Source organism: Pteronotus mesoamericanus, unplaced genomic scaffold (assembly GCF_021234165.1).
Source record: "Pteronotus mesoamericanus isolate MK-2021 breed Mesoamerican mustached bat unplaced genomic scaffold, CSHL_Meso_final scaffold_54, whole genome shotgun sequence".
In the NCBI taxonomy this organism is placed as follows: Eukaryota; Metazoa; Chordata; class Mammalia; order Chiroptera; family Mormoopidae; genus Pteronotus; species Pteronotus mesoamericanus.
In genome coordinates, this window is record NW_026555321.1 from 31,761,671 (window position 1) to 31,780,245 (window position 18,575).

At 48.3% G+C, this 18,575-nt stretch overlaps 1 protein-coding gene across 14 annotated transcripts in view; it reads left to right on the top strand.

Moving 5' to 3' along the window:
• The window catches only part of ATP2B2 (ATPase plasma membrane Ca2+ transporting 2), a 210,642-nt gene that overhangs the window by 105,825 nt on the left and 86,242 nt on the right, over positions 1–18,575 (top strand). For all 14 annotated transcript variants that reach the window (XR_008530964.1, XR_008530965.1, XR_008530966.1 and 11 more), the window contains one exon: positions 11,792–11,989. Coding sequence is in view for 11 of the 14 variants with exons in the window: in XM_054595305.1 (XP_054451280.1) it covers positions 11,792–11,989 (198 nt within the window). In the remaining 3 variants the exon portion in view is untranslated. The remainder of the gene's footprint in view (positions 1–11,791; positions 11,990–18,575) is intronic.

Genomic DNA, 18,575 nt, shown 5'->3' on the forward strand with positions numbered 1-18,575 from the left:
ACAGACATTTTGATTGATAGGTAGATAGACAGATATCCCCACAGAAAATATAAATGAGAGTTTTGTTTAGTTTTCTGTTTTATATAAATGGAATCAAACTATACACGTTGCTCTGCAACTTGCTTTTTTTTCACTCAACAATTTGTCTTGGAAAGCCTTCTATGCTAGTACACATATATGGATCTTATTTTTTTTAAACTGTTGCATAGTATTTTATGGACTGGATGTACCACAGTTTATTTAGCCCACTCACTTTCCAAAGACAGAAATGCATTTTTCTATAAATGTTGTAGCTTTTGAAGAGCTTGTGGATTTTTTTCTTTCAAAATACAAGACTTTTATTTATGCTAATGGAGGAACCCACACCACAGTGACAACACAAATATTTAGCAACACCCAGCTTGGTGACTAAGTTTTCCCATTTCCTTTCAGGTGCTTGGCATCCTTGGGAGCTAGCTCTTGTCCATTGCCAAGACTCTGTTTATAGAAAAAGGCTGTCTCGAGAGCAACAAGGAGAATGGTGGGATTGTCAGCTTTGATTTCAGTGCTAGGTCCTGAAGCAAACAGCCTGGCATGGTCTGAAAAGAGTACAGCTATGGAGCCTCAGAGACTTGGGTTCAAATCTTGACTTTAGTTGTGTGATCCTTAGCTAGTCACTTTTCTTCTCTAAGCCTGTTTACCCACCCATAAAATGGAATTTATAATACTAACCCTTTAGAATGGCTGGGAGGTTTAAATGCAAGTGATAGTCACATGAGAGCACATGCATGTGCATTTAGAACTGCCCCCCCCCCCCCCCCCCCGCGCAGCCCCAGTGTAGTGGGCAGAGGATGGGAGTCCTACATCTCTGAAGGGATCACTCAGCGTCACAGAACAACGAGTGGACAGGAATATTCTACCACTGTTGCCAGTGCAGTGTGGGGGTTGCATTGAGTTCAAAAGGGAAGAAAAGGATTTTCTGCCCAGATTCTAAACACCACCTGTGTGCGAGGCCCTGACCATATTGCACCTCCTTTTATCTTCACCCCAGTGGGCAGAACTAGCTTGCCCCTCTGTTCAAATGTGAGGATGAGGAAACTGAGAGGGGGCACCACTTGCCTAAGGTCTCAGTAATTGATAGAGTGAAGTCTGGTGCTCCACCCCCTCTGCCTCTGCAAGCCATCCTGGGAGGTTGCAGCAGAAGCTCTGCAGAGCGCCCCCTCCTGGAGAGATAGGGAAGCTCCTCTCGTGATGACAGGTCTGTGTTCAACCATCAGAACCGCAGCACAGGAGAGAAAAAGACCTTTTCTGACCTCCATTTTTCCAAAGGGATGAGATAGGCTTCTCAGAGGTCTCCTCAGGACATTCTGAATCAAACCTCTTAAATGACAGAGAATATGAAATGGCCATAATTTTCGTGCAGTAAGATTCAGTTTTTTAAAGTTTACTTGAGCAAGATGAGTGTCCTCTCCCTCGGTGAGTCAGGAATCAGGAGTCCAGCCCTGACTCTGCAGCTGGATCACCCTGTACCTGGGCCGAGTCTTCTCCCCATTTTGCAAGTCTCCCACCCGTCAAATAGGAGGGTGCGGCTTGCTGGCCGTGGGACTTGCCATGCTCTAACAGTCAGGGAAGCAGGGGGAAGGAGCTGCACTGGACCCCCCATTCTTTGGTACAGGTAACTGATATTTTCACAGCCTGAAGATGAGTCCCTGGCCACCCACCTTCAAACCAGATTCCCACCCACCACTCCCACATTACCCCCATACCCACTTCCCTCCCCACAGAATTCATACAGTGGAAACTAGGGTGGAAATTCAGCCTGACTTGGGGAAAAGACAAGTAATGGATTTAAATCAGTGCAGAAATTTGTGTCCACGTGTGCCAAGACGGTTGGAGGGACAGTGTCCGGGTGTTTACAATCAACTGGTCCCATTCCATGCCATGTGCACATAAACTAGTGGACACCATGTCCACATGTAGTGGATTTAAATCAGTGGAGAAATTTGTGTCCACGTGTGCCAAGACGGTTGGAGGGACAGTGTCCGGGTGTTTACAATCAACTGGTCCCATTCCATGCCATGTGCACATAAACTAGTGGACACCATGTCCACATGTAGTGGATTTAAATCAGTGGAGAAATTTGTGTCCACGTGTGCCAAGACGGTTGGAGGGACAGTGTTCGGGTGTTTACAATCAACTGGTCCCATTCCATGCCACGTGCACATAAACTAGTGGACACCATGTCCACATGTTTACAGAAAAACCAGCTAGTGCTATAGCCATGCACATTCACACCAGTGGTTAAATGCTACATCCACAGCTATGTGCCGTGTCTGCGTGCACTTGTGTGTGGCCAGATGCTAGTTCTGCATGTGAGCACGTGAACTGATAAACACTACCTACACATCATCGCCTATAACAGATCCATAGAAAAGCCCACCTGGGACTGTGACATATCAGAGGGACACCCCTCACCCTGCACCTGCCCATCAGGAACCATCAACACCATGATGTGATTGTAAACTCCAAGCACTGTACACATGCCCACTATGCCTGCTGGACAATAGCCATTAGGTCTGTTCTGAACTTAGGTCAACTGCACAGGCACAGACCATGGAGGAGCCCGTACTGGGCTCTTTTCCCACAGTGGCATTATTGGGAAAAGACATCGGAGCCATTATCCCATGTTTGTTAAATGGCTATTACAGATGGCATGTGACCACCCAGGTGTACAGGCACCTCTGGGTGGCCTCCACACCCTCATCTCCATGTCTGGTCCCTAGTGAGGCCAGAAAGGGAAGGAGGTTTCCTTAGGGCCTACTGTGTGCTCACACAAATAGCTTCCTCTTGGAAACAGTGAAATCAGCATCCAGAAGATAGTGGCAGCAAAGGGTGCATCTCAGTTGGCATTTGACCCTCATGGCCAAAACCTAGCACAGGAGAGATTCCCAGTAAAAGTGTCAGTGAATGAATGACCTAGGGGACAAATGCTATCAGAGAAGGTCAAGAAGGTTGGGTTGTTCTTGGGGAAATCAAGGAAGGCTTTCAGGAGGTGGTGGTAAATTTTCATTTAGATCTCAGAAGACCAAACAGCTTAACAGAGAGAAGGGTTGAATATCCTGGTTTAGCAGCCAGATGAACCAAGACAGAAGCAGACAAATGTCAGTTATGTTATGAAGCCAGCCACTTTGCAGGAAAGTGGGATGAACGCAGTAGGACTGAGAATGAGGCAGGAGAGTTCTTTGGGACAACCTCAAAGAGGCTACCGTGAGCCCAGGAGTTGAATGCAGCTATGAATGGGAAGCCGTAGGAGATTGTAGAGCAGGGCCGGAATGCTGTCAAAACAACCTGGAGTGTGAGCTTCTAACCCCACACTGCCTGATCTCTTCTGGTCTCCTTTCTCTCACACCTTATTACTAGTTTCTCTTTCTCCAGACTTTTTCAGGCACCAGCAGAAGACAGACAGCCCACATCCACATTGGACTCAAGTCTGAGTTTGTCAGCTTTTCAAACCACAGCACTTATTCCTTCCTCTGCTGCCTCAAGGCAGGTTGTGAACCTGATCATGGGCAGCTTTCAGGAAGGGAAACTGGCCCTTTGGGAGATGGCAAGCCTTGCAGAAGAAAGAAAAAGGTAGTCACTGGCTAGGCCCAGGCTCTGTCCCCAACCAACTATGTGTACTAGACAAGCTGCTCCCCTCTCAGGGCCTCAGCAGTAGCCTCCATGTGCCAAGGTTGCTGGTGTGGCTCAAAGCACCTGGCAAGTTAGCTCTCTCTCCCTCTCCCCCAGGGCAGTGGTTCTTCAACCAGAGCTCGCTTTCTAGGCCCCATGTCAGTGCTATCACAATGCGCAGGCCTAGGCCCCACCTCCAGAAGATTCAAGACAGTAGGTCTAGATATGTCCAGTAATTTGCATTTCTAATGTGTCCAAGTGATGCTGAAATTGCTGGTCTGGGAATCACAAAGTCGTTGACCCTGGCTCTGCATCCCTGGGGAACTGAAGACTCTCAAGGCCCAGGTGTCACCTGAGCCCGACGTCATCAGAATCTCTAGGTTTGGAGCCCAGACATTAATATTTCTAAAGTTCCCTGATGATTCTATGTACAATCAAGTCAGGAGCTAGTCACGGGGAGAGGTATCAGAGTAGCAGCTGATATTTATCAAGCTCCTACCATGTGCCAGGTGCTGGCTCATGCACAGTAGTTGTGCTTCCTCCTCCCACTGACTCTATGTGGTACATGCTATCGTTATTCCCAAGTTGTATGAGAGGAAACTAAGGCTCAGAGACAGAAAATCACCTGCCCAAGATCACACAGCTGGGAAGTAGCAACTCTCAGACTTAAGTCTCACCTCCCATTCACTGTTTTGTCTTGAATGTTGTGAATTCCCAAACATCCCAGTAGTGATGCCTTTGTAAACTGTCCCCTCTCCCTGGCCTCTGACAGCGTACATGCACATGGATCCTCCTCACACGTGCAGCCCCATGTCACATACCTGTGTGTGCCCAGGCCTGTGTACGGACACATAGCCACATCCGGAGTATTGCATACCTACACAGACAGCGTCTCACACATACTTTGTCACGCATCTGCCATCTCAGGGGCCTCACAGGCACCGCCTGGTTTGACTCTTGTTTCTGTTTTTTAAATCCAAGAAGCCACCTTTAGTTTTCCTGGGAAATCGCTCACAGTTTGTCTCATCTGAAATGTCCTAAGTACCCCAGAGTGACAGGATTAGGCTGGTGTAAATCAATGACTCATGTCGGCTTAATCAGGAAAGCTCACTGTAGGGCATTTGTTCCAAGCAGACACAGCCCACCCCTGACTAGATCAGGCTGGAGTGGAGCAGGTGTGAGTACTGAGCTCTATGGAACGAGGCCTGACTCAGTTGCCTTCCCAAAAGAAGGACCCTGTGCCTCAGTGCACATACCTGAATGGGGTGATCACAATAGAAGAGAGCTTTACAGTTCACAAAGCACTGTCAGAGCCTTGGTTCTGTTTGATCCTCAAGTGAGATAGCCTAAGGGCCCCCTGCCCCCATAGTGGGTGAGTGATGTCCTCAAGGTCACAGAGCAAGTAAACATGTACCTAAGCCAAGCGTCAGGACCAAGTTAGGGGTATGTCGTGGCTGTGGTTGCGGGTTCTGCTACATCTCTAAGATATTGGCAATGCCAACAGAAATATCTGGAAGGCATATTCCAGGTCCAGAGAAACAGGGGTAGTGATAGTATAGTAGTTAGTAGTAGTGATGGTAGGTAGTAGTAACAACTACATCTATCATTTATGAGGGTCAGCTGTGCCAGGCACTTTTTACACACATCGTATTCCTGATCTTCCATCAATCCTGCAAGACACTTATACTTTTATCCCATTTCACAGAGGTGGAAACTGAGGCTCAGAGTGGGAAATGATTTGCGCAAGACACCAACTCTGAACCAAAGAGCAGGTAGTATTTGAACCCAGCTCTGAAGTCACTTGGAAGCAAGAACCTGGTTCCACCTCTGGAAAGAGCCTGCTCTCAGCTCACTTCTACCCTCCCCCTCACCGTGGCCTCCTGCCCCCAACCTCTGAGGGAGCAGCTGGTTTCCACAGTAGCACTGAGCAGCACATGGAGAGTCTGAGGCACACAACTATTGTACTTACTTTTTACTTGAAATCATTTGCTCAGACAGCAGAAAGGTCCACGCAGCCATACAATGCCCCCCAAATATCAACCAGCTTCAGTGGGCAAAGTTCACTCCAGCTCCCACAGGATTTGAAAAAATTCCCTGGGACCCTTTGCTGGAAACAAGGATGCTCAGCTTCAGGGGGTCTCGGAGCAGGGGAGAAGAGGTCAGAGTCATCTGGATGGTCTGGAAAACTTACTCTGAGGCCCTCCCTATGGCCAGAGGCCCCTAATCTTAACTGATCCCAGCCTGTCAGCATGAGGTGCTTTGTTTTGGTGCCCCATACACAGAAAGTAAGGTGTTCCCAGTTACCAGGGCAGAAAGTAAGTCATAGTTTATGTCCCCATTGTCTCATCTCGCCCCTTTATTCTGACCCCTAACCCAGTCCCTGTGCCTTTACTTACCTCAGTATTCCCTTTTTATTCTAATTATTCATGTCCTCCTTCTAAAGCTTATGACAGTTTGTCTCATACAGAAAGACTTTAAACAACTTAAGTGAGGAATTCAAACAGAAGGAAGAAAGGAGAAATAAGATGATGATTCACAGGCATAATACATGCCACTGCAGTGGAGCTCCAAGGGGGGAACTGCAAGTTCAGTGCTGAGCTACCAGGCAGGCAAGGGGAAGAGGGCAACAAGTTGAGTTCCATATGCCAAAGTTTCAGTTAGCTCACCCCCTCACCCTCACCACAAGGCCTGCATAATTATGACCCTTTGTGGCACATGACAGATGTGTCCTCTTCCTTGGTAACCATCTGTCCCCTCTCCAGAGGGGCAAACCAGCGGCTCTCCAGCCACATTGGCTTTTTCCAAGCCTTTTGGGGTTTCTTATGCCTTTGCAGACTTCCCACCGATACCCACACCCTATACCTGATTAACCCCTGCTTTTTCTTCCAAGCTTATCCAATTACCCTTCCTCCAGGAAACCCTTCCGGGCAGCCCAGTCTTCCTCGCTGCAGTGTCCCCAATATATAGAACAATGTTTGGCTCATAGTAGGTGCTCAATAAATACTTGTTAATTGTTTAAATGAGTAAGTGAGTGATCGGATGCATACCACCTAATACAGCCCTAACTACCTTCTCTACCTTGATAGGGGCTGAATACAGGAGGAGGAAATCAGGTTCTTTAAATAAGAGGCTCCTGATTTCCCTGGCATCTGTGACAAGACACCATGGCCAGCAATCCAGCCGCTGCCTGCACTCTCCCTTTTCCTCCTGCCTCCATCATCCCATCCACCTGCAGCTCTCCGATAAGGAAGTCCTTCTCTCTGCCCCCAAAAGATCCTAAGCTGACACTTACTGTCCCCCTGAGTTTTCCTTAATAGGAAACGTGTCCCCAGAGCCAAGGTGGGACAGCGTTCATTCAGAGGACTACAATCACAGTATCCAGCTCCCTGAGGTTCATACAAATACCCTCAGGCCAGATGTCAGGATGTTTATGTAGAAGAGCCTGAGTTTTTAAAGTCTGTGACAAATTTGCATTTGTTTAAAACATAGTGCCAACCAAAAAAACAACAACAACAACAACAACAAAACCCTCTGATGGCCTGAGGCTACCATTTGTAGCACTCAAGGCTGGACCCAAAATGTCTGAGTGAAAGAGAGGCATTCTAAGCAGAGGAATTAGGGAACTGGCAGAGGCACAGGCTTAAAGGCTAGGGACAGAAATACAGTGTGTGTCCAGGATGGCTGCATAGAGATGAAGTTTGGGGCAAGGATTCCTCAAATATCCAATGACAGCCAGAAGCCATTAGAACAAAGAATTTCCTTACAACTAAGTCCCGACTCTGCACTTGGCTTTCTCCTTTTACATAATAAGTAGACACACAAATTCTGACTCCAAGTGCTCGAATGTTTTTTGCTGTGAAGGCACACTTACTGTACCTTTTCCATTTAGAGAGCATTTATACACATTTCCCTCTGTATGGCTCTCCGCAGTCTAGCGGTTATTTTGCTCCCATTTTATTGATTTATTTTTGCTCTCCTTTATTGATAAACTGAGTCTCTAAAGGATGAAACAACTGGCCCAAGTTCATCCACAAACCTGACTCCTTGCTCAGTGCTCTGCCCTCTGCCTCTTGCACAGAAAGAAACTAATGTTTGAAAACCCACTACCCCATACCACATCCCATATTAATTCCTGGGCATTTGTGTTTCTGAATTTTCAGGACCAGGCCGGTCTTGTCCAGCAATGTTTGATATAGTGTATTAATTTTTAATATGCTGAATGGTGACATGCCCTTTAATCTAACTTGAATCTTCAACATCATTCGTCTCTCCCACTAGCCTCAGTTATTTCTGCTCCCCAAACTAGGCATGCTAATTTTCAGTCAGAAAGCCAGGAGGCTATGCAATTCCACTTGGGAAGGGGGTGACCGCTGGACCCGGTGGGCCGTCCCACCTGTAGGTTCTCAAAACACTGTCTTTGGATACGAGGTATCAGAGCTACCAGCTCCCAGCCTTCAGCCAAGCCAATCCTTTATGTCACATATGAGGAAACTGAGGCCCAGAGAGGAGAAATGGCTTATCTGCAGTCACACAGCCTTTCCGTTGTGCCTGTCCTCACTTGACAGCCCTCCCCGCCAGTCCAGTACCCCCGTCCAGTCTTCCTCCTCCAGGAGGCAGTGATGAATTGCCCACACTGCCTAAAACTGGACAATGGTGCAATACTCTCACCTGGTGCCAGACAAAGCAGACCTTACAGGAAACATCCTGCTGGGCCCCCCCACCTCTGTGAAGTAGACCCTGCTGTTGCCCACATTTTACAGATGGGGAAACTGAGGCACTAAGAGTCACTTACCCAGCGTCACTCAGAAGTGGGATTTGATATCCGAGTCCATACCCGACCCGAGTCTTAGGGCTTGGTATCCCCAGCTCCAGCTCAGTCCACCTTCCCCTGAGAGAAAGAGGTGAGCGACACGTGGCCACCATCTGCCACCTCCGCGTCCCCATATGAGCCTCAGCACTTGAGGTTCCCATCTTGGATTTATGTACTGGGGTGTTTGTTGTGAAAACTGCCTAACAATTTCTACCATGGAAACAGCCCTAGCAGAACACACAAATATTTTTATTTTGTGAGCTGTTATTTCTGAAAAACAGAGGCCTGTGGGGAGCAAGGCAGGATGCAACCCAAGGGAGAGGAGAAAGGGACAGAGAGGCTATTCTGCTCTGTCCCAGGACCCAGGGTCTCAGTGTTGGGCCTGTGCATCCCCAGTGTGACTGAACCCCGATCCATGGCCAGATTGCCAGAACTGGAGAACACCCACATTTTCAACTGGTCACATTGTAGACTCCAGAGCATTTGAATCACAGACCTTCAGAAAATTCAGCAACTCACCTCTCTCTGAGTCAATCAGAAGGGGCCCAGGGGAGGGACAGGGGAGGGTCCCCACCCCTTCCAAACTTCTTTGTGAAGCTCTTTATTTACACCAAACTTTATGAGGAGCCCCAAAATATGAACAGACCCCAGCAGAGCCACTTTGGGGCCTGCAGACCTCGGAACCCTGGATCCTTAGGGGCCATTCATCCTATTGAACTCCCATTATTTCCCCAAGGTGGGGAAACTGAGTCTCGGAGAAAGGAATTGGGTGGCCCAAGGTACAGCAAACTGCTACAACAGGCCAGCATTGACTGGTCATAGCCCCCTTCCTCAGGCCCACCACCCTCTTCAGTTCTCCCTTCTTCCCTTTATCAAAATCCATTCCCAGGAAAAAGCCTGAAACTCACACCATGGTATCCGGCACTGGCGATGGCTTTCCCTTCTCAGGGAATCCAAAGGAACTGGATCTTTTAGTTAAAGGAATGAAGCCCAAGTGGAAGAATTTCAGATACTGGCTATGGATAGAATCGGACAAAAGAGGAAAGACAAGGAACCTTCCTGCAGTTTCTAGAATCACACTACATCATGTGTGATTGGAACAGGGCTGGCCTGGGTTCTCAAGGCCAAGGAGCTGCCCCAAGGCAGCAGCTTGTCCTCATGAAGATCTCAGTCTACCCATCTATAAAATGGTCATAACCCAGCTCTGGGATCCCTCATGCCCAGTGCACAGGCAGGACTTTGGATCTCCAGAGCTTGCCTGCACTAACAGACAAGGCGGATACGGGAGCCGTCCCTGAGCTATCCTGCAGGCTCTCAGCCACTTGGGCTCTTGGAGGATCCCAGTGGAGGTTTCATTGTCAGCATTAGAGGAGGCTCAGCACCTAAGCCGCAGATGGGGACATGACTACCTCCCTATACCCCTGAGCCATAGACTACTGGACTCCCAGAACCACTGAGCTTTTACATCCATGAGTCACTGGACTCTTCCCTTCATGTCACTCTACCTAGCACCCAGCACAGCCTGGCCCCACAGTGGAGGTTCAAGATACATGCATTGAATGACTGAATGGATGAATGAGCCAACAAATGACAGACTGTTAAAACCCCATAACTATGTGGCATGAGACCACATGTTCCCATAACTGTAACAGCAGAATGTTTCATTGCTGTGACCCCAGCATGCTAATAATGGTGTTGTTCTGGGGATCACTCTGGATTCCCCCTCCTCTTGGGTGGACTGAGGTAGAGATCCGATGAGGTATGTGTCCCTCTCACTCCTCTCCTGGTCCACCCCCCTCCCCAGGTGTCTTCATTAAACCACAGGTGATCTGGGCTTAGTCTGGGTGCAGCTTCAGGGGGATATTCTGCATTTCCCACAATGACACTCCAGGCCAGGGTTATAACCCTTAAGCATGTCACCTGTGTCCAGTGGGTGGGAGGATTCTAAGGTGGTTGGTGGCTTCAAGTGCCAGGCCCTGAGGGAAAGAATCACTGGTCTTTTCACCAAGGCACAGGTGGGACACAAGTCAGAAAACAAGTAAGCCTTGCTGTGGTCAAGGCCATGCTAGAGGTGACAGCTGGGACATGAGGTCTGCCTGGGATGGAAAGGAAGGCTTTGCAGCAGGGGGGCCCTGAGAATGGGCTCGCCAGTGTAGATGGAAGGAAGAGCTCTTCCTAGCTCACTGAACAGCACGAGAAAGGCAGGAAGTGTAGGGAAAGGTTAAATGACATGCCAGGGATTTGGGGCGACACAGAGTAGCATCAAAGGAAAGAGAGAATCAAGGAGAAGCACTTGCCCTCGAAGGGGCCCAGTACCCAGTGAAAATGACCCCTCCCACTGGATCTGGCCTCTGTCATGTACCTGAATTTCCACCATGAGAGGCTTCTGTTTCAGGCTCCCCTTCCACAGCACAAATGTACCATAACCATTAGCATCAGCTGAGCATCTACCACCCCCCCAGGCACCACTGGAACATGTCATGTATGTCCACCAGGGGGTCAGCTCCTCAGGCCAGGCATTCTGTCTGTTCTGTTTGCTGCTATATCCCAGTGTCCAGAACGGTACCAGGCATGTAGAAGGTGTTCAACAAATACTCATTGACTGCATGAATTATCTTGTGAGATGCTCACAAACTCCCATGGATTACGTACACTTACCATCCCAGTTGCAAAAGGAGGCACTAAGCCTCAGAGAGCTAAGGGCACAGTCTGGGATTCTCACCCAGGCAGAAGCTTCTGAGTCTGTGCTCAACGGGACAGACAAGTGCAAATCAGGAGCAAGGGTGCACATGTGAGGTTGGCATGATGGTGGCTGCTGTAGCAAATAACCACAAACCAGGTGGCTTTGAACAAGAGAAATGTATTCTTTATCTGCTCTGGAGGCCAGAAGTCTGAAATCAAGGTGTTGGCAGGGCCATGCTCCCTCCAGAGGTTCTAGGGAACATTCCAGTCCTTGACTCTTCCAGCTTTGTTGGCTCTGGGCTTTCCTTGGCTTGTGGCTGCATCACTCCAATCTCTACTTCCATTTCCACACAGCCTTCTTTCCCTCTGTATCTGTGTCTTCTCCTCTTCTGTCTCTTACAAGGACACTGGTCATTGGGTGTAGGGCCGATCTGGATAATCCAGGGTGATCTCATCTCAAGATCCTTAATTATATCCGCAAAGATCATTTTCCCAAATAAGGTCACATTCACAGGTTCTGGGGAGCACTGGGCACTAGGCCTCTCTCTCTGTCCTTTGCCATGTGGCCAGACACACTCGGGTTGATTCCAGGATCGTGTGTGCCTGTCCTGGGCCCTCCAGGCTAACCTCTCTGCACTCTGTCCACAGGTTTGCCAGGCACTGCTCCAGACCTAGAAAAGAGAAAGCAGATTTTTGGACAAAACTTTATACCTCCAAAGAAGCCAAAAACCTTCCTGCAGCTTGTGTGGGAAGCACTGCAAGATGTGACACTGATCATCCTGGAAATCGCCGCCATTATCTCCCTCGGGCTGTCCTTCTACCATCCACCTGGCGAGAGCAACGAAGGTAAGTCAGGGGCCCCTCAGACCCCTGCCCCCTCCCTACAACATGCTTGCCTGGCCACACCAGAGGGCACTCAGGGCTCATGGCCACTGCTCCTTCCAGGTGAGGAAACCAGGCCCAAGGGCACCCACAGCCAATCAGTGACCAAGCCAGACCCCGGGCTTAGAGCCCCTCCTTCCGTGTTCCCATGTGTGAAATGCAAGGGCTGGGCCAAAAACAGTAATAACTATTGTGATCATTTTTGAGCACTTACAGCATGCCAAGCTGTGGGCTGAGAAGTTGTCCACCTAACAACCCCATGAGGGAAGGTCCATGAGTATGCCCATTTTAAAGACAAGAGAACCAAGACACAAAGAAGTGCATAACTTGCTTGTGGTCACCCACATAATGAAGAGTCTTTAGGTTTTGCAGTGGAGCTTGTTAGAAAAGCTGCTGCCCAGGACCTTCTCTGAGAGAATCTGGTACTGTTGGATGGAGTCCAAGTGAGGATGGCTGCAGATATGTGTCCAGAGTGATATCTGAGGGCTCCCCACTCTTACATCTGAAGACAAAGTCCCCAAATTGCTTACCCAGTGGGCTGCATTCACACTCTTTGATTTGACAGTGCTTCAGCCCAATTCAAAGAGATCTCTCTCAGGTTCCCCATCCACTGGGTGCTCCAGCCTCCAAAGGACCCTCCTTCAGCTTTAAAGCTGGGCTTCTCCTCAGAACCCCAAGCCACTCATTTCTTGAGGCATACAACTATGAAAAAAAATATGCACCAGATATTCTAGAACAGGGATTGCAAACTACAGCCTACAGGCCAAATCAGGCTCGCCTTCCTGCTTTTGTATAACCCATGAGCTAAGATTGGTTTTTATATTTTTTTTAATGGTTGAAAAATATCAAAATAATACTATTTTGTGACATGTGAATTTTATATGAAATTCATATTTCATTGAGTAAAAATAAAGTTTTATTGGGACACCCCCCCATTTCTTTTTTATGTTGTCTATGGCTGCTTTCCCACTACAATGGCAGAGTTAGTTGCTGCAACAAAGACTATACGACCCACAAGGCCTAAAATATTTGCCATCTGGCCTTTTACAGAGAAAGTTTACCAGCTCCCATCCTAGAGGGTCAGGACGGCAAGTTTTGCCTCAAGAAAACCATTCTCCTTCTCCCTAACCCCCTCCCCTCTGAGTGTGGAAGGAGAAGAAAATGGTCGAAGACACTTTCTGAAGAAGACCCCCTGGGTTAGAATCCTGTGCCCATCACTTCTCAGCTATGTGACCTTAAGCAAATCACTTTCCTCCTCTCATCCTGTCTCCTCATTTGCCAAAAAGAGCAAATGATCCCACGTGGAAGGGTTATTATGAAGAGGTGACAAAGGGATGCACATGCCCGGTGGGTGCTGGCCCCGGGCTTCCTTCTCTGCTTCTTCATCTTGCATCTCATCTTCTGTGCCTTGCGTGAGAAGGACTCTCAGTCCCTAAGCCCCTCCTACCTTTTCTGTCCCCACCCTGGGGTGGGATCAGTGTAATGGACACATTGTGGGGCTCATGCTGAATACATGTTCCCATGTGAGGAGGCCCAGTCTTAAGAAGGCATCCCAAACTCTGTTTCAGGTCTGAGTGGGGACACTGCTCCATGGGCAAAGGCAGCACCATCCCACTTCCCCTGGGAGGGTTCTGGAGCAAACCACTGCTTTCAAAGTCAAGACTTAGGATTCCTAATCGAAAACCTGGACCTCCATTCAACCTTTAATTACAGAAACTAAGCATCTTCTCAGGGTGATGGCTTTAGCCACTCAATGACTGCTTTCCTTTATGATGGCAAAGTTTTTTAAACCTATATCAGATAGATAGATAGATAGATAGATAGATAGATAGATAGATAGATAGATAGATAGATAGGCAAACACACATACTATGGTATACATGGGATCATATAAGATATATGTTCTTTTATTAGATTTTCATAATCTGATTTTTCATTAGTAGAAAGTTATAAACACTTGTCTTTGTTACTAATAATGACTTGACATTTTCTAATGAACATGCAGCATTACTAGATTATCATACGAGGTTCACTGCTTCAGGCAAGCAAATAAAAAGGGGATAACATGTAAGAAATAACCGTTTTGAGCCTCATTTCCCCATATGCAAAGGTGGTCTCTCACATTTTCCAAACACCTGTTCCCCCCACTCCCCCCCAAATCAGAGTTGCCCAGGAAACCAGATAACCAAGTCTTTTAGGTCAACTGCCTTAATTTTATGCATAATATTACTAAGTTGATTTCTTTTTCTGCATGACCTCTCTCTAAAAAGGGTTTAAAGACATTAGAAGGACATATCTCATAATAGAAGTCAAATAGAAAGCCAGACAGAAAAAGGAATGGAAACAAATAAAACAACTATGTTTGCTGCCATGATTGGAATATAAATTTGATTTTGAGCTTCCTGGCAGCCAAGGCAGAAAGGGAATTAGGATGATTGAGAAGTTCATTTGATCCCCACAGCAACCCTGTGGGTAGGTGCTGTTACTCTCCAGGAAACCGAGGCCCTGAGATAGGAAATTACTTGCTCTGTCACACTCTAAGCAGCACAGAACCACAGTCAGACAGAGACATTCTGGCTTCTGAGCCCTCACTCCTATCCTGCAGAAAGAGATGGGTTGAGGCAGTACCAGCTGAGAAAGTGACCTCATGTGATCCAATTCAGCGCAAGATTAGAATTCAGAAGGCAGGTGGTTGAGGGGGTAGAGTGGGAGCAGGGAGAGCTTCCCCAGAGCCCTCCAAACAGATGGCTGTGATCACCTTCACCTTCAGGAGATAGAAACCAAGGCCCAGAGTGCGGAAGGACTAGCCTAAGGTCACACAGCTTGTACACAGTAGGGGTGAATTTGAAACCCAAGTCTTCTGTTTCTTTACATTGCCCATCCCTGCCTCCAGCTGAGACACTAGTGCAGACTGCACTCTGGGTCAGTGGGGGACAGCTGTGCACACTCTAGCCCTGCAGAGTGAATTCCTGAACTTTGTGACACTCAGACCCTGGCCTGAGCTCTAAGCTCTGGATCATCCATGTTACCAGGACCACCCCTCTGCCAAGTCAGACACAGGCTTCATCAGTTATGTAAAAAATGGTGCTGGTGATAGACCAACAGGCTGTAGAGTGCCTTGCAGCACTCACAGTCCCTTCCTGTTTTCTTCATTGGCTCAGAGATCTCCAGACACTTTTCAAGGTCACACAGCATGTTTGTGGCAGGGCTGGGACTGGCACACCCCCTGCTCCCAACTCCCTGCCCATGACAGCTACCCAGGTGCCAAAGTGACAGCAGAGGGACAGGCACATAGTAGGTACTTAGAAAATGTTTATGGCTAGACCAGTTTTGAGGGCCTTTATTCACTGCCAGGCCTTGGTCCACCTAGGAGGGAGATTCCTCATTTTACTGATTAAGCAGAGGGAGGCCAAAAGAGGCCACATGGGTTCCTCAAGGTCACACAGAGCAAAAGTCCACACCCTAGAAAACCCCGGGTCCAGGGAAAGCAGCTGCAGGTTCCTAGACCCTGTCCCTGCCCCAGTCTAAATCCTGTCCCTGCCCCAGTCTGAGGGGGCCCAGAGGAGATCTCAGCAAGGCCTGCCCACTCCCTTCTTCTTTCCCCTTCCTGGGCTCTTTCTCCTAATTGCAACAGGGTCAGAGGGAATTGTTCCCAGGGTCCATCAGCTCCCATTGGCTAAACACCTAAGAGATCCACACCGCCCCCACTATCTGGCCATTCCAAAACACCCTGTAACCATCAGACAGTTCTCAGAAGGAGATAAAAGCTAATGCGCTTTTGCTGGCAGAGTGAATGCTCAGAGGGTTCTTTGGTACCACATCGGCAAGCACAACAGACAGGGCTGGGAGTCAAGGCAACAGGGTACAAATCCCACTCAACCACTGTGCCTTGGTTTCTAGAAGCCAGTCCAAGGAGAGCAGCTCATGAAAACAGGGAGAGAACCAATGCTTACCATGTACCATGTGCCAGGCCATCATCACTAGGTCCAGGACTCACAAAGTCCCTGGCTTCATTCTGCTTTACAGCTGTCCAAACTCGGGCTCAAAGAGGCCATGTCACTTCCTCTTGGTCACACAGCAGAACCTGGGTTTGAAGCCATGTCTTTCCAGTTCTAGAACCTGAAGGCTTTCCATTGTCCTGAGCAGTCTCTAAGTGTCCTAAATGCTGCGGTAATGTTGGCGGGGAGGGGAGGAGCCATTGACAAAACACACAAGAGGGAAAGAACAGCCTTCCCACGTACGAGTGTGTAGCAAGAGCAGGGGATAACAAGTCTTCCAACGTGAAGCGCTGGGCTCTGTATCGCAAATCACTCCTCTGAAATCCAAGAGAATGCATTTCCATATACTGGGTTTCTGTTTAGCAAGGTTCACCTGTGTTTTCCAGTTTGGAGGGTCTTATTGGATTCATTCATGGTGGTGGAGGGGCACCCTAGTTCCCCTGCTCCCATCATCACATGGTCTGAAAAATGGCTGGATCTCCTCTGTAAACCGGGGCTCAAGGCTCATTCAGGCTACTTGTGGGACTCTAATGCAGTAGTATGTGCCAAACACTGGGCAACAGGAAGCAGCAGCTTTAACTGAGCCTTTATTGGGTGTTCACTGCCATAGATGCTTTACATAAAGGCTCACCCTGAGTCCTGAGTCCTGTCAGCCACCTAGGAGGAAGCACCTGTCATTATCCACATTTCTTCAGAGGAGGAAACCAAGGCACTTTGGTAGCTCATGGGCACATAACAGTTAAATAGTACAGCTAGGATTTGAACTCACAAATGACAAACCCAATGTCAGTTATCATCAGCACAATTATGAGTATCATTACCATCAAAGGCTGGCCCAGTTAAACACTTTAAAATTAATCGAAAAGTCTGGAAATTCCCAAAGGAAAAACAAAATAGCTTTGGGAACCCCATTCAATGATGTGGTCTTTAACTAGCCTGCAGGGAACAGCCAGTTAAGTGAAAACATGTCTTATTATACAGCAACATATGCTGCTGGGCCATAGTGATTTCTACACCATCCCCAGCCTGGACCCACCAGCTGAGTCCGGACCCTCCCAGGATCTGGTAACTGAAACACATTCCCTGGTACCACTTGGCCTTCTTGTCATGTTGCTTCTGACCCCTAGCTTTCCCAGATGCTCCTGATGGGGTCTCTTAAGGCTGCTGTTCTCTTTTCCTGGTGTTGAATGGGACTTACAGATGGTTGGCCATAGGTCTATGGCAATATTTTCTATTTTTCCACATGGCAGTTGCTGAGCACAGGAACAGTGGGCAGGCCAGGTCCAGTGTCAGATTCTAGGTCTAGGCCTGGATTCAAACTCCAGATTTGCTGTGTGACTCCTCAGGTGAGTTGATGCCCCTCTCTGAACTACTTCCCTTATTTCAGCCAGCTTGAAGATTAAAGTGAATACTTGGCATATAGCAGGTCTTGCAAGTAGCTCAGCCTCTGCAGAAGAGAACTACTCTGGGTTTTCCAGGGGTGGATGATCAGACATGGAAAGGGCCGTTCTCCACCCACCCCCTACCCCCCAGTGGAAAAAAGGGCCTGTGCTAGTCCCAGCTGCAGCAGTCACCTTGGCTGTGTCACCTCACCTCTCTGGGCCTCAGTTTACTCATCTGTTAATCTCTGGATCATTGTAGGGAAACAGGAGACAGAATGTGTGGAAGAGCTTCGAAAGGCCCTAGCACTCAGCATGAAATGTGTGGTGTTTTTTCTTTTTCTTTTTCACATGGTAGACCAGGCAGGCCTCAGGCAGTTGGAGGGACCAGACTGGAAGGTTCAATGGAACAAAGGTGTAGGGTCACTGTAGGTTACACAAGTGGTTCAGATGGAGTGTGGATACCTCACTGTGTAGTAGGGGCTCATCCAACAAGGGCCAAGTAAGAACCTCCCATGGATGAGCATAGGCCAGAGCTTTCACCTTCTTCTCTTTGAGTCTAGAGAGTGGTCTCAGTGACCCCCATTTTGCAGATGAGGATGCTGCAGCTCATAGAGGGCAGTGACTTACCCAGGGTCATACAGGAACAGCAGTGGGATTAGGACCAGCTCGTCAGAAGGCAGGTCCAGTGCTGTGGTCCCCACCTCCCAGCCTAGAGACCCGCCTCATCGTTGGTAGGAGAATAGAACGAAAGGACATCAATGAAAACTGCATCTTAGGGAGGGTCCTCCAGTCAAGCTGGAAGCATAGGTAAACACAACTCACCTCCTTGGACAACCACAGCAAAAATTTTAACTAAATTACAAACCAACTATCACCCAGAATTGTCAGAAAATCAAGCTTTATGGAAGTCTGACAACCAAAGAATCAAAGAGATCATATTCATCCAGACAGGTAGGAGGGGTGGAGATGTGGAACAGGTGGTCCCACACCCATATATGGCAGATAAAATTGGGAGGGATACCTCAGGAGCGAGGGATCCCAGCCCCACACCAGACCACCCAGTCCAGGGTTCCAGTGCCAGGAAGATAAGTCACCACAGCTCCTGGCTGTAAAAACCAGTGGGGGTTGGGGTGGCAGAAGAAACTGCAGAATTCTCAGATGTCTCTTCTT